The following is a 15,936-nucleotide window of genomic DNA, read 5'->3' as shown; positions in this document are numbered from 1 at the left end:
GCACAATGACTGCCCGCCAGTATATGCACAGAGTGGTACGCCCTGTTATAACGTTCCTGACCACCATCCAAAATTGTATCTTCCAACAGGATAATGGCAGTCTACATACTGCAGCCATTATGGTGTCACCACCATGGATTGGCCTGCGCGGCCCTAGAATTATCGCTAATAGAGCATGCCTGTGACACCATAAGTAAACACATTACATCATCATCATGGTCACCCACCATAAACTGCAACAACTGACTGTACGAGTCATGCTGGCATGGAGAGACCCCAGTATGATAGTAAGAGTGTAGAGACGCTCATGGTGGGCACTTCGTACAGAAACTTGTACCCAACAGTAAGAAACTTTCTCTGATTCATGCCAATTTGTTATCATTTTTTCTGGGTGACTCTGTGATATCTAACATTTCATGAAATTCCACCAATGTCGGGATGACAGTTGATGCTTTTGTGCTACTTTATATGGCTGTCCATCTCTAAGCAGCAGGGAGACGACTAATGGAGAAACACAGCAAACATGATTTACCTGTGAGAATCCAATTTACCCCACATTCTAGCACACAGGGGACCGGACTGCGCGTTTGATAAATACTTTTGTGGAGGCACAGAGGGCACTACTACTTTATGGAGACATGCAGGGGTCACAATTATAATTTTGGTGCACTATTACTTTTATAAGGGTCTAATTTCTTTGTGGGATCATAGAGAGGGCGCTTTTATTTTGTGAGAACACAGAGGGAGAACATTTACTTCGTAAGGGCACAGAGGGGCACTATAACTTTTGTGGGGCATAGAGAGGGTACTGTTTCTGTTTTGGGGTCACAGAGAATGCACTGTGACATTGTGAGAGCACAGAGGGGGCACTCTTACTTTGTGGGGCACAGAGTGAGCACTCTTACTTTGTGGGGCACAGAGTGGGCACTCTTACTTGTGGGGCACAGAGTGGGCACTCTTACTATGTGGGGCACAGAGTGGGCACTCTTACTTTGTGGGGCACAGAGTGGGCACTACTACATTGTGATGACACAAATGAGCCCTATTACTGAAAGCAGAACTTTTGCACCAGAACCCGTAAGCCTTTATGCTCTGTCCCTAAATCATGGCATCAGAAAGCTCCTGGACAGTTTGTGTCACTACTTGGTGGCATTGGATACACTGATACAGAATGTCCCAGCGATTCTCAATTGGACTCAGGTCTGGGGAACATGAGGGTCAGTCAGTGGCATCAGTGCCTTCTTCCTCCAGAAACACCCTACACAGTCATTGTCCTGCATCGTGAGGAACCAAAGCCTACTGCACCAGCATTATGTTTGACCATGGCTCTCAGGACGTCATGCCAGTAGCTAACAGCAGTCGGGGTACCATTGATTATCATGTGGAGGTTGGTGTGACTCCCCAAGGGTATGCCTCTCCAGACCATCACTGACCCACCGCCAAACAAGTCATGCTGGATGATGGTGCAGGGAGTCTAACATTCACAATGGTGCCTCCAGACTCTTTCACATCTGTCACGTGTTCAGTGTGAACTGGCTCTCATCTGTAAGGAGAACGGGGCACCAACGATAGACCTGCGAATTCTGCCGAACCCCTCTGTCCCCATGAAATAATAAAAAAATCAAGTTCCCCCATCATTCTGCATTCAATACCCCATAATGACAAAGTAAAAACCGAATGTTAGAAATCATTCCGCAGTGACCTAAGTATTCACACCCTGTGCTCAGTACTTGGGGGAAGCACCGCTGGCAGGGATTCCAGCCTCCAGTCTTCTTGAGTCTGATGCCACAAGGTTGGCACACCTAGATTTGGGGATTTTCTGCCATTCTTCTCTGCAGATCCTCTCCAGTTGGATGGGGGCCGTCTGTGGACAGCCATTTTCAGGTCTCTCCAGAGATGTTCGCACGGGTTCAAGTCAGGCCTCTGGCTGAAACTGAACGGCGAATGAAAAGTGTCTATTTTGTTCGTTTCGGTCTTGATGGTGACGCCCGTGCTGGGCATCATCGTTTTTGCCTTAGGCTAATTTCCCATGGGCGAGCGTGTGCGTTTTTCTTTTTCTTTTTTGTTTTCTCATGCGGATGAAAGGCGTTTTTTTGTTGTTGTCACAAACGCCTCCTATCACTTCAGGTAAGTAGCCATCCTCCGGCGCAGTTTTCAGGATCGGCAAGTGTTTCCCATTATTTTCAATGTGAAACTCCGCATCGCATTGTGTCCACCTCGCAGGCCGTGCAATATTTTTCCCTGCTCTATTAGAAACGGTGGGCGAGGCGTTCTGAGGGAGCGCCCAAAGATAGGACATGCCGCGATTTTTTTCCTCGCTCATGTGTATGACTCGATTCTCGCAACACACAAATCTCATGCGGATTTTCTCGGCGGTGCGCTAGCGGCTTTACGCATATGTGACCCATTGTGAGCCGTGAGAGCTTATATAGGCAGCGGGGCTTTAAAAATGACGTCTGACTGAATTTAGCGCAGGTGACTCCAATCAAGGTGAAGAAACATCTCAAAGATGATCAAAATAAATGGCAGCCCCCGGAGCTGGGGTGTCCGAACGTTGTCTTCTGTCATTATGGGGTCTGACTGCAGAATGGTGGGAAAAATTGGTAAAATTTGCGCAAGGCCGAAACATAACAAAATGTAAAAAGTAATTAAAGGGTCTGAAGAGTTTCCAAATACAGTGTATATAGGAGTGTGAGCATGGGAGGGCGGTAGTATATCTACAAGGGCGCGCATAGTATATGGCCTTATGCCTCAGGCAGACCAGTGAAGTGCTGCAGGTGTCCCCGGCTGCGGGCAGCGAGCGCACTGCACATGCCCATGTATCTCACACGCAGTCATGCGCAGGGACTTCGCGTATTAATTGCCCCCCTTATGGGAGGGTGGGGGGTTAAGGGAGGAGGGCTTCTATGGAAAAGCGTTCTGTCATGTTCTTAGACCTTTGCAGGGAGGGGAGGAGGTGAGCTGTGAGTGCCACCTATAGACAGGAATTAACATTTCTATTTCTTCCCCCATTGATTTCACCTTGGTTTAAAAAAATAATATTCTGAATTCTTTCCGTTTGTTTCCGCCCCGTTCTGGTTCTGAGGGCTCCTTCACATGACCGGATGTGTTTATATGTTCGCCCGTACGCACCGTATAATCGCATGAATGACGTTTAGCCACGCTCGGCTCTTCATCAGAAGTGGTGTATTTAAAGCCATTCATACGAGCGAATGCGTAATAGGGTCGCCCATAATATGAAGGGAGGAGAGAGCAAGAAGCAGGCCGATCCGTCCGTGCTCGCCGATCCGTCCGTGCTCGCCGATCCATCCGTGCTTGCCGATCCATCCGTGCTCGCCGAGTGACATTGCGGATGGGCTGCGGATTCTGCGGGAAAAGCAGGAGTTAGAAAAAAAATCTGTACTGCACATGTCTGACGGCGAGCCTTGCGGATCATCCGCAGTACGGAGAAGCCAGAAGAAGACACGTCCGTGCGGACGCCGCCTGCACACACAGGTACGCAGGGTCACCCGCCGCGGTCATGGCCGGATTCTGTGCGTGTCGCGTGCACGAAGCCTTAAATGGCACAAACAGCGCAGTCTGCGGGGGGGACAGAACATAAACAAGTCAAAATCTGACCAAATATGGCGGCAGGTTTTTTTTAATCCCCTTAGACTAACATCACACGGGCGAGCGAGGTGTGGAGCCGTGAATCCCCACCCCATCGCGCTCCCCACCATGTGAATTCCCCGAGGATGCAAGGCGTTCTCATGTCAAAACAGCCTGACATCCCTGCGGAGATCCTCCGGCGCGGCCGCCACCGCGGGGGATCGCAGAGCTTCTCCTGTCCTCAATGGGAGGCCTCGCGATGCTGAAAACAATGGCGCTGCGATGCGAGATCACGCAAGACGTGTGCGATATTATTTCCCCGCATCCCTTCGCGGTGCGGCGCAGGAAAGAATCGCTCGTGTGTATGACCCTAGTCAAAAGAATGGGCTTCATATTTGCGTGCGACTTTCTCGCCCGCGTGAAGCCGCCCTGAAGACGAGAGCTGTTTTTTCCATTTTTGGCTCTTCCTCCCCACTTTCACAGAATCGTGACTTTTTTCTTTTTGCGCTGCCATCGTTGCATGCGGGCGTGATTTTTGTGGCGTGAAATAGAATCCTTTAGGGGGCGCCGTATGTTCATGACGTACGCACTGCGGCAGATATGACACGATGGCGTTATTCTGGCGGTCACCACGGTAACCGCGATAACAATATGCAGAGTTTTACTTTTGCTCCACAACTTTTAAAAAATATATCTTTGGAAAAACATTTCCTGCCGCCATCTTGGGCAGCAGTCGTGCGCGGTCTCGTGTTTCGCGGGACGTCCCGCCGTTTCTATCGGTAACACTTTGGCGTTTGTGTGACTTTTTAATCCTTGTCTTGGAGACGATGTGACCAACGGCCGGACGGCGCTGGCTGTGCGGGTAAGTAACGCGTTACTGTGATAGCGCGGGCGTTTATGGACGCGGCGACATAAAATGTGCTTTTATTTATTTTTTTATTGTTTTTCTTTTTAACTTTTACTTCATACTTTTGCAGTAATTACAATGCAGCAGTCAGGGCCGGCCCATAGAACGAATGCCTAATACATCACAGTAAAGCACCGGCAACCGAGCAGCACCCCCCCCCCCCCCATCACTGGATTATGTGACGTTCCTCACATACAAAATGGCGCGTACGAAGCCGCCCTAGTAACAGGCAGCCGTCCAATAGGAAAGCGAGTCCTATTAACCCTTCCACCGCCCGCACTGCCGGAAACCCGCCTCACGAACGCGCTTTCGCTAAGAACGCACCGGCAGCTCCGGAGTTAAACTATACGTGACTTGCACGTACAGTGACGTCGCCGCGCTCCCTGCGTACAGCCCGCAATGCCCTTCTCGCGTGCCCTCAGTGACGTACTTCCCGCTAAAAAGCCGCACTTCCGGTCTGAGGGACTGGTGACATTGAGGCTGCTGTGTTAGAGGGAGAAGCTCGAGGTGAGCGGCGGGGTGTGTGCGGCGCGCGGGGGGACGTGTAGTCGGTGTTTTCCGGGGGGCGGTACAGGGTGTGCAGCAGGGACGTACAGCCTCATGACCAACATGTGGGCTCGTACCGAGTGGAATAATGGCCGCTACTGTCCCCCTACCCCTCAGGCGGCCATATTGGCTGCTCTTTTGTCGGGCGTTAACCCTTTTGCCCCCGTCCTGCCCAGTGGGGGGTGCTTAATCGCTTGCGCACTTCTAGTGAGAACTCATTAGATGAATTAAGCGTCTCATTCGTGATTATTCGCGCCCCGCCTGCTAAAATAAATCCGCAAACCACGCCCTGCGGCGGAAAACGGGGGGAGGGGGACGCGGATATCATGAAACGCATCACAATCGCTGATGGAATCGCACGTTTACGAGCGGGACGGCGCCGCGAGGCTCTCAGACCGATACCGCGCTCCCCTGTGTAGTTACGGCCTGGCGGTCCTGCTGCCGGGACTCTTGGCGCTCCTGTGCCGTCACGCAGCGGCGCAGTGGATGCAGGCGATCTCTCCCGGCGGACCGCCCGCCTCCGGTCAGAGTAAGCAGTCGTCAGAGATGAGGCTGCCGGTTTACACGGAGGCATCGGCGCTTGATCGTTATGCCAGCGTAGATAAGCCTCTAGTCTTGCTGTAGAGGTACGCAGGCCTCCCGCCAATTCACTGCAGCGCAGTATTTCGGTGCATGATGAGCGCAAACAATTAGCGTTTTTTAAAATTTTTTTATTTGTTTTCCATCGTGTGTAGAAAAAAAAATGCGCAGTTGAGCCGCCGCACTGAAATGAATGTGTTGTGTCCACCGCTCGTCACTCTGCACACATCCGCCCGTGTAAACGGCGCCTCACTTCATACGGTGGATTTTCCTGCGCCTGGCTTTCAAATCCGCGTGAGGAAAAAGTGTCACTTTTTAACACAAATCCCGCGCCGGGGAGATGCTTGCGGGTTTGGCCCTTGAAATGCGCCAAATCTGCGTTCGCCTCCTCGGCCGGCTACTTGCATCGCTGAGGATTTTGGAGGCGGAAACCTCATAGAAAAACACGCATCAGGTTCCCCGTGTGACCGCGCCGCAACGTTTCACTTGCCCCCAACTCCCTGAAATCGCCGTCTTCGTGCCGCTCATGCGGTATGCTAATCATCCCTAACTGGTCCGGGGCTCATTATCTGCCAGCCTGGTCAGCGCCCCCTCCATCTCAGGACACGTCCCTTGGCTACACATATTGCAATTCTGGATTCGGCACTTACACATTGACGTTTTCTGCTGCGGCCATCTTGCTTGCTGACTCGGCTTTACTTCCGGGAAACGGCGCAGAGGAAGGCGCACGCCTGCAGTGTCAGTGAGCAAGATGGCCGCAGCTGGTAATGCCAGTGTGCTGGTTCTGGAAATGCGGCGCGTGACTCATGAGTGAAACGCGTGATGCCTCAGCTCAAGGGTGCTTGGGGACATCAGTCAACAGCCGAGCGGTGTGATGGGGGAGGAGAGAGCCTACAAATGTCCACGGGAGGAGTTACCGCTAACTCGTATACGGAGCACAAGAATGGCGGTTGGCGTTGTGAACGGATGAAGTGTTAGCGGCGTTTGCGTATCTCGCGCCTCGGGGGCTTGCTTCATGTAATTGGTTTTTCTTCTCCTTCGCCCCCCATAAACAGGCTGCGGGGGCGAAGGAATACCGTAATTGTGCTGTAATACCGCCTTTTGTCACTGTTGTCTCTTCTAGGATTTCCAGACGTCAAAATGTCCGACGACATCCGCGAAAAGATTAAGAACTACAAGACCGCGCCATTTGACGCCCGCTTTCCAAATATAAACCAGACCAAACACTGCGTGCAGAACTACGTGGGTAAGGAACGTCTGTGCGTCCCGCCGTCTTGTCTGACTTGGCCTTTTATATAACCTCTCCATACCCAGTTCAGTAACTGAACATGCACTAGAAAAAGTAAGTGAACCCTTTGAAACTCGCTGCATTTCTGCGTGACTTAGGCCGCCTGCAGACGGCTGGGTCGGATCCGGCAGCGAGAATTCTCGCCGCGGGACCCGACCCGAGTGCCTGCAGAGAGCAGCGCGTACTCACCCGTGCCCCGCGGCTTTCATGTGCCGGCTCCCGGGCAGCCGGCGCATGCACAGACCGGAGCCGGCGGCGGGTGAGTGATGTTTCTGTGTGGGCTCTGCGAGCCCCGCACAGAAATAGAGTTCGCCGCGGTTTGTTTGCCGCGCGAGATTTTGCGCGGCCGTCCGCATAGGATTGCATTTGTTAATGCAGTCCTATGCAGGCTTCCAGCGGCGGAAATACCGCCCGTCTGCAGGCGGCCTTACTAATAAGAGAAGGTCTGATTGGGTCGTGAGATGGTCGTGGCTGTCAGAATATGCTGATAGAAAGCTAAAATTTTTTTTTGACCCGCGTAATAAAGTTATCATCTTTGCTGCATTGTAAATATAACCCCCCCCACCCCAAATAACGGTGCAGTTACTTTCTGCTTCATCCCACTTACGGTTTTAACAATATTGTATGGTATTATATTATAGTATTAACCCTTTAGTGACTGCCCTATCTTGTTTTTACGTCTTGCCATTGCAGGGTGTGTATGGAGGGAGATGGCGCTGGTATCTCCCTCCATACTTTGCGGGTGTCAGCTGTTTTTTTTTTTACAGCTGACACCTGTGGGCAACAGCTCTGACAAGCCGTGTGACCGATCGGGGCTGTTAACCCTTTAAGTGCCGCTGTCAAATCTAACAGCGACATTTAAATGCCCCGAACGATGTTGGGGGGGTCTTGTACGGGGACCAAAAGTGGAAATATGTTGACCCAAAATGACTTTTACCCTGAAAAAAAGTTATTTGGATATGCTGACCGCTTGGGGGCGCTCTGCCTTCTCTCTTCCCTCTAACTTGCTGTGATGTGACAATGGGCCGTACACAGTGCAATATTACATCTCGGGGTCGGAAGGCATTAAAGGTCTTCTCCATTACACTTCCAATTGCTTTAACGTCTTCAGCACATTTCAACACTGATTTTTAGCAGATTTTCTGGGCGCGCCACTAAAGGGGTTAAAGGGTCTCTTCAGCCAAAATCTATTGATGACCAAATTGCGATGCTGAAAAAGATCACAACGCGATTCATGATCAGAAGGATCGGTATTTATGAACGCAGGGTGATCTGACGCCATTTTGCCCGGCAGAGACTGACATTCAGGGTCATGACCAGCGATGGGTGCCGGAAATAACATTTACCCAGAGTGCAATTCTCTATCGATTTTAATTAGAGGTTTTAAAGGCTATCTTTGATCTCCTGTATTCGTGAATGTTTATTGGCTGTGGTCTGCAGTTCGGGACCCGACCAGTCGGCTGTTCTGGTACCCGTTGTCACCTTCAAAATATACAGTATGGAGTGCAAACGGATCGTTCCACCATGTAGTGGTTGGCGCCGGTAACTGCAGGCGCAACTCTTGTTGACTTTAATGGGAGCTGCGTCTCCAATTACCAGCCTCGCCCGCTGCGCAGGGGTTGGTGCAATTTGCTTCCACTCAGTTCCCTGTGTATTACAGCACTAACAGCGGATGCCAGAACAGCTCATTGGTCCTGAGCGTCAGACCCCGGACGATTAACTTGGGCCCTACCTGAAAATGGTTAACAGGGTTTTCCAGGCTGTTTTTCTTGATGACCTATCGGTAGAGAATTGCATTCTGGGTAAATGTGCTATTACCAGAACCCCTCTCTAGTCGCGCTGGTCATGACCCTGAATGTCTCTCTAGTGCATTGCCGCGTCGCAGCGCCCTTCATTCATGAATACAAGTTCTTCTGCAGACGAACCTCGGAATGTTTTTTTTTTTTTTTTTTTTCCCCCTCTTACCTTATATCTGTTAGTCAAACACGTGTGTACCTACCTGCGGCCACCACTGGGGGGTGCTTGCTGCATACATATTTATACTTCTCCCATCTAACACTCACTGTATAGTGTAGCCTCCTCAGCTCCCTCTAGTGGTAGCTGCAGGTACTGTAATCTATCATTGCCACACTTACCTCTGATCTCATTAACCCTTCGGCTTAGTGACTGTAGGATATTTACTTAAATCTTGTGTTTCTGCTCAGATTATCATCGATGCCAGAGATCTTTGAACGCTAAAGGGAAGGACCCCTACCCATGTGAATGGTACCACCGTGTCTACGATTCCATGTGCCCCAGTTCATGGGTAAGTGATGCTAGACACTCGCAGGCCATAGGTTGGTGTGTCTAGTGAGTCGTGTTGGCCTCCTTCCATCAGGACCACCGTCACCCGGGTCTACATCAGGTTTGGAGAAGTAGAGAACCGCACCTCAGGCCTGTGTGATGCAACTAAAAGTGGATGAATCCTTATTTAACCTCTTCAAAACCACAGATTTTCCCATTCTAAGAGCCATAACTTTATTTTTCCCTCCAGGTTGCTGTATGAGGGCTGTGATCAGAGCTAGATTCAATGATGGCCGTCCGCTGTAGATACAATGTGAGCTGTAGTGATGATTTGGATGTGAGGTCCGTCCTTGGGCGCTGGGATGTAAAGGATGGATCTACATGCAGAGTCTCCTACCCAGGAAGGCACAGATCAACCAGTGGGGTTCCCATAAGAATCTAGGATTACAGCAGGTTCCAGCTCAGAGAATGGCCATTCTAAGAGGAGTGTCCCTACCCTCCGCAGATCACACATGCTACACGGCTTGAGGCCTGGCAAGTACCTACATGGTACAACGGCTGGGAATCCTGGGTTTCTCTCAGCCCGGACCTGCTGCGATGCTAGATTCATATGGCCACCCCATTGGATGTCTTGTCTCTTCCTGGATAGGACACTGCATGTAGCTTTATCATTACATCCCGTATAGCCCAGAGAATGACATCCTGACTGAAATGTCACTACGGCTCAGAATATCACTGAAACCCCTGTAAAATGTAATAGATTAAAGGGGTTGTCCCGCGAAACAAAGTGGGTCTATATACTTCTGTATGGCCATATTAATGCACTTTGTAATGTACATTGTGCATTAATTATGAGCCATACAGAAGTTATTCACTTACCTGTTCCGTTGCTAGCGTCTTCGTCTCCATGGTGCCGTCTAATTTTCAGCGTCTAATCTCCCGATTAGACGCGCTTGCGCAGTCCGGTCTTCTCCCTTCTGAATGGGGCCGCTCGTGCCAGAGAGCTGCTCCTCGTAGCTCCGCCCCGTCACGTGTGCCGATTCCAGCCAATCAGGAGGCTGGAATCGGCAATGGACCGCACAGAAGACCTGCGGTCCACCGAGGGTGAAGATCCCGGCGGCCATCTTCGCAAGGTAAGTAAGAAGTCACCGGAGCGCGGGGATTCGGGTAAGTACTATCCGTTTTTGTTTTTTTTTTTCAACACCTGCATCGGGTTTGTCCCGCGCCGAACGGGGGGGCTATTGAAGAAAAAAAAAAAACAGTTTTGGCGCGGGACAACCCCTTTAATCCATTTTTAATTGCATCAAACAGGTTTACGGTGCGGTTCTTTAATTCTGTCATCTGGAGAAAAGAATTCAGTGGTATGTACAGTCTATATAGTAGTAATCTACCCCTTCACAGATGTAGACTAAAAACCAAAACTTTATTGAAAAATATTAAAAACCTGGGCCAACACAAAAACCTACGAACGACGACAAGACGAAGATTCTGGGGCTGTGCTGACTTGTCAGCCCTCTATACTGCAGGGGATATTTCAAAATATCCCCACTAGATGGTATAGTAGCACCTACATAGATGGTAATCTCATGTGGAATATACAAGAGCTAGATAATAGTGCGTTTTTAGGTGATTTATACCTTGGGGCAAAATGTAGACATTGATGTCCCCGTATTTTGTAGTTCACAATCGTCACCCAGAATTTAACAGATGATACTTTGCTGGATCCCGATACACCCAGTTGTGTCACAGCGGAGGTTAAAGTACCTCCTCTAGTGAAAGTGTGGGATATCAGGGATCTCTTATACATGAGATATTTAGATTGAGCGCTCACTTTCAGGATATGCACAGAATAAATCCTTAGTGAGGTATTTATGTAGCTACACTAGAACTGAGGGGCTTACTGCCAGATAGTCTGCTCCAATATTTTACTCCGCTAGTCTGCTCGACGCGTTTTCCTGTTCATATTATGAACAGCTCATCAGGAGCTCGTTGCCCAATCAGCCAGATATCATGGCTGATATCTGTCGCTCACCATCAGCTACAGGCGATACCTTTTGTTTTTTTGCTTGCATCTTCTATCTTTTGGCTACTCTGTCTCCAGACTAGTGAGCTAGCTGCCTACGTTGTAGAGTGACCTACAAAGGGGCTTTAGATTTAGTATCAGTATAGCTGGTTCCTTTATATCAGGAACGGAATACTTATCAGAGATTCGGCACACTACTGTCTGGTGAAGCCTCTTATAAAAGGAGTAAATATACTGCTTGCTATCTACAGCAGTAGAAGTAATCTGATATACCATATACGTTGGTAGCCAAAGTTATGAGAGCAATATACGCGACACTATAGGATCATTTAGAAGCACAAACACTCGTGGATTGGCTGCCGATGCTTCGTTTCTATTAAGTTAACACACGACAGGATCTACAAAATTCAGTTACTTTTTATGTTTTGTGAGATGTATAGGATGATATCCAGCTGATTGGGCAACGAGCTCCCGATGAGCTGTTCATAATATGAGAAGGGGAAACGCGTCGAGCAGACTATCTGGCAGTAAGCCCCTCAGTTCTACAGTGTATCTATACATAAAAAATACCTCACTAAGGATTTATTCTGTGCATATCCTGAAAGTGAGCGCTCAATCTAAATATCTCATGTATAAGAGATCCCTGATATCCCACACTTTGACTAGAGGAGGTACTTTAACCTCCACTGTGACACAACTGGGTGTATCGGGATCCAGCAAAGTATCATCTGTTAAATTCTGGGTGACGACTGTGAACTACAGAATACGGGGACATCAATGTCAACACATTGCCCCAAGGTATAAATCACCTAAAAACGCACCGTTATCTAGCTCTTGTACATTCTACATGAGATTACCATCTATGTAGGTGCTACTATACCATCTAGTGGGGATATTTTGAAAGATCCCCGTAGTATAGAAGGCTGACCAGTCAGCACAGCCCCAGAATCTTCGTCTTGTCGTTCGTATGTTTTTGTGTTAGCCCAGGTTTTTAATATTTTTCAATAAAGTTTTGGTTTTTAGTCTACATCTGTGAAGGGCTAGTGTCATCTGGAGAAACCGGTAACCATCTGGACTTACACACTGTTTCCAAAGTCTGATAGACTGTTGCAGCCGCTACCTCAGATTTAAAGGGATATTCCAGCCAGGCTGCTTCAGCAAGGAGTGAAGAGAAAAAGCACAGGCCGGATCAGCTCGTCATTCATGACCCTTAGGCTGGGTTTACACACAACAGATTTGCCGCGGAAATTCTGCCAATCTGTCGTGGCAAAGCCTGCACTGCGGCGCGGAGTCCCTGGCCGCAGCATGTCTATTTTCTTTTTTACGTTGCGGCGGCGCTGTCTTCTATGGGAGTGCTGGCCGCAACAGAAAAGTATGCTGCCAAGCCGCTCCAAAACTCACGGATAAGTGCCGCGGGTTTTGAAGCAGCGCTTTCCCAGAGGAAATCTTAGTTTTTTGCTGCGGCTAAACCACAAGATTTCCGGTAGGATTCCGCCAGGTTAGAACCCAGCCTTAAAGGGTTTTTATGGGCAAAAAGCTATTGCTGACCTGCCCTCAAAATAGATCATCAGGGATCAAATGATCATACGGCACACCTCGCTGTCAGTGGGGACATAAGTAGAAGTGCCGAAGCTTACTTTAATCCAATTGGAATCAATTGGAGCTGAAGCAGCTATTGCACTTGCGACACCGGGGTCGGATGCAGAAGTGTAATAGGAGGCTTCAGCTTCCATTGATTTCAGTGGGAGTGAAGCAAGCTATGGCACTTCTGTTCCGGTGGTACCGCAGGCTGAGTTGTGTTGAAGTGAATGGGACTCTCCTACAATACCAATCTGGGCCACTGTGCGATATTTGGAGCTGCCTGCAGCAAAACAGTTCAGTACGCAGACATGGGAACAGCTGATCGCCAAGGGGTCCTAAGTGACAGACCCCTGCGGATATGCTATTGATGACTTATATGGAAGATAAGTCATCGGTGGCTAGAAGTGGGACAACACCTTTTTAAAGCACCCCTGTGGTCCTTGGACAAAACTTGGCATTTGACTGGGGGCAGTAACGTTACCTGCTGCTCTTTGTGCCTTTTCTGTCTTTCCGTATAGCTGATGCACACTGCGTGCTATGATGTATACACCTGCGCTCTAGGCGGCCAATGCAGCTCATGTGAATAGCGGTGGCCAATCTGAGAGCAGCGTGAAATGCCCCTGACTACTGATAGTGTGCAATGGCTAGCAGAGAAGTGTCACCATCTTAAAAAAGCAAAGAAAGGCTTGGGTAATGATTCTGAGGGAGAATGCCACAAACTGACTGGGAGGTAAAAAACACCCCCCGGTCCTGGAATAAATATTGTCCCTGAAACCGAGGGTCGCTTCGAGGGCTCAATCACACGAGCGTATTTAGCCTGCTTATTATACGTGTATGTAATATGCAGTGCTGAAATCCCATTGCCTTACACTGGACCATTCAGATCGGTATTTTTCACGTATGCAAAAATCAGCGCCGCCTGTTCTATCTTGGCGTGTATTATGTTATCAGAGTCTGGTGCAGAAAATGGGCAGTAAATTCACATGTTACATGCATATTACACGTATAAAAAATAAATACGCATGTAATATGCAGGATATATAAACTCGTCTGACTTGTCACAGGTTACACCACAATCTGCAATGTATTGACGCACCTTAAGACATCTGGAGTTGTCTCCGGCCCAGCCACACGAACGTCCCACTACAAGGCGGTCATCCGAATGACTGATTGTCCATTATTACATGGATGAGTTGAGTCTACTAGAGGGGGAACTATTCAGTTTATTCCTAAGTTATCAATAGTTAAAGGGATTGTCCAGTTGCAAACAATTGTTGGCCTCTCTGCAGGATAGGTCATCAATAGTAGGTTATGGCCGACAGGTAAACTGGTGTGCTGGTGCTGAGCTGATTTCCTCGGGAGGCGGTGGGACCGGAGCAGTCTGCTCCCTGCAGAAATCAGTTCAGTGCTTGAGCATACTGGCCTAGCAAACAGCCGATCAGTGGGGGTCCCAGTTGGTTGACTCTTGTTGATCCACTATTGATGGCCTAACCAAAGGATATGCTGCTCACGTCACCACTTGACCTTTCATTCCTGTTTGCTATTATGGGAACAGAAACAGTCCAATGATGGCGTCAGATGGGGTCTGCGCAGGTTGCGTCGTGCCCTCCAGCATTTTCTTGGATTAAATAATTCCCTGTCTGGGACTGCTGGCGGCCCTGATCGGAGCCTCCGATGTGAACAGAGTTGTGGGCTACATTCGTCAGGGATTGCTGTAAGCTCTGACGGACTAGAACCTCCGATGTGAGCAGTCTAATTTGATGCAGATTGTATTACGTCATTTCTTCCATCTGACACTTAAAAGGATCTGTGTGTGACTGAGTGCACCGCTGTTTATCGCCCCCCTCATGGTGTTCTTTCTGTCCTCTTGTAGGTGGAGAAGTGGGATGAGCAGAGAGAAGCTGGGACCTACCCTATCAAGATATGAAGCCTCTCAGGAAACAGACTCTTCTGCCTCCCACGCCTCTGGAATGACGTAGACATGAATCGTAATGTGTCGGCCCGTATCGTCCACGTGAACCTCATGGCCTGCGCTGCTCAGTGCAGAGTACACTTATTTCTGTGTCAATAAAGCCCTGAAAATCCCCATTGTGCTCTTGTCTTCCCTACCAGGACCTTTCTTCATGTCCAGTTCTGAGCGGCCTATCCTCAAGTTCCCATATGTTTCAGTAGGAACTTGTTCTGCACTACCAAGTTGGGTCACTGCCCTGAGAACGGAGCTGTCTGCTTCCTGCAGAAACCCGCTCCATACTCCAGTGCAGCGGCCTGACGAACAGCCGATCGGCAGGGTTCTGACTAGTGGGCTCCTGCCGGTCTGCTATTGATGGCTGATCTTGAGGATGGGCAATGAAAGGGGTATTCCCATCTCAGCTTTTCATTCTAGCAGCTTTGCTTTGAACACCTGTTAGACAGAACTGAGCACAAGGCTGTTTCTGTACTCTTATTGAAATGACAGACGCTAAAAAGGTGGGGCACAGCACGCTTCGTTGTTTCTGGAACTCGCCACGTTACGGACACGGCATAGTGTGCTGCATTGTTTCCGTAGCTTCCATTCACCAGTGAGCTCTATGGAAACAATGTTGCAATAAGTTCTCCCTCCATTCATTGAACTATCGCTCTTGTGTGAAAGCGCAGGAACTATAGTCGTTGGCGTGACCGTTGGGCATCTAAGCACTGACAGTCCTGTTTTAAAAGCCCCCTTATTGGCGGTCTCTCCCGTAGTACATGGGCCTTGACTCCGACCTGGCAATAAGCCCAAGAATTACACAGCGGACAGTATATAGAATGTTTTATTGATCTCTGGGACACAACAAACAAGACACAGAAGACAGACAAGTTGTATATTCACAGTGCAGAGCGATAGGCGGGCCTGGTGCCGAATCTGACGCTAGGGCTGCCGCCGCTTTGTTCATACTGCAGAAAACCCCTTACATGGCAAATGGTGAAATCCTCCTACCAATGAATGTGTGCTGTAACCGTAGACGGTGCTGGTATGGAAGGTACCAAGTCAGGCCATTGCAGTGTGGTGGCACGTCACCACCCTTCACGTTCCTACTGAACGGGGATCACCCTGGACTCCTGTAGACTGACGTAGAGCCCATCCCAATGTAAGTCACCCCCTTGCTACAGGCTAAACTAATG

General features: G+C 49.3%; 1 protein-coding gene across 1 annotated transcript; it reads left to right on the top strand.

Moving 5' to 3' along the window:
* The first annotated feature begins 4,893 nt into the window (after positions 1-4,893).
* LOC136631988 (cytochrome c oxidase subunit 6B1-like) lies at positions 4,894-14,881 on the top strand. The gene is made up of 4 exons (XM_066606510.1): positions 4,894-5,002; positions 6,744-6,866; positions 9,113-9,213; positions 14,669-14,881. Exons 2-4 carry the CDS (start codon positions 6,761-6,763, stop codon positions 14,720-14,722), a joined length of 261 nt encoding a protein of 86 aa, XP_066462607.1. The 5' UTR covers positions 4,894-5,002; positions 6,744-6,760; the 3' UTR covers positions 14,723-14,881.
* Positions 14,882-15,936: the final 1,055 nt, after the last annotated feature.

The sequence above is a fragment of the Eleutherodactylus coqui genome, chromosome 6 (assembly GCF_035609145.1).
Source record: "Eleutherodactylus coqui strain aEleCoq1 chromosome 6, aEleCoq1.hap1, whole genome shotgun sequence".
Lineage (NCBI taxonomy): Eukaryota > Metazoa > Chordata > Amphibia > Anura > Eleutherodactylidae > Eleutherodactylus > Eleutherodactylus coqui.
This window is presented reverse-complemented; position numbering and strand designations above follow the sequence as displayed.

Bases quoted from the DNA above. Each gene is read 5' to 3' on its own strand.
- LOC136631988 (XM_066606510.1), top strand. From the start codon at position 6,761: ATGTCCGACGACATCCGCGAAAAGATTAAGAACTACAAGACCGCGCCA. The intron at 6,867-9,112 runs GTAAGGAACGTC...GTTTCTGCTCAG, and splicing joins CTGCGTGCAGAACTACGTGG to ATTATCATCGATGCCAGAGA. The intron at 9,214-14,668 runs GTAAGTGATGCT...GTCCTCTTGTAG, and splicing joins CCATGTGCCCCAGTTCATGG to GTGGAGAAGTGGGATGAGCA.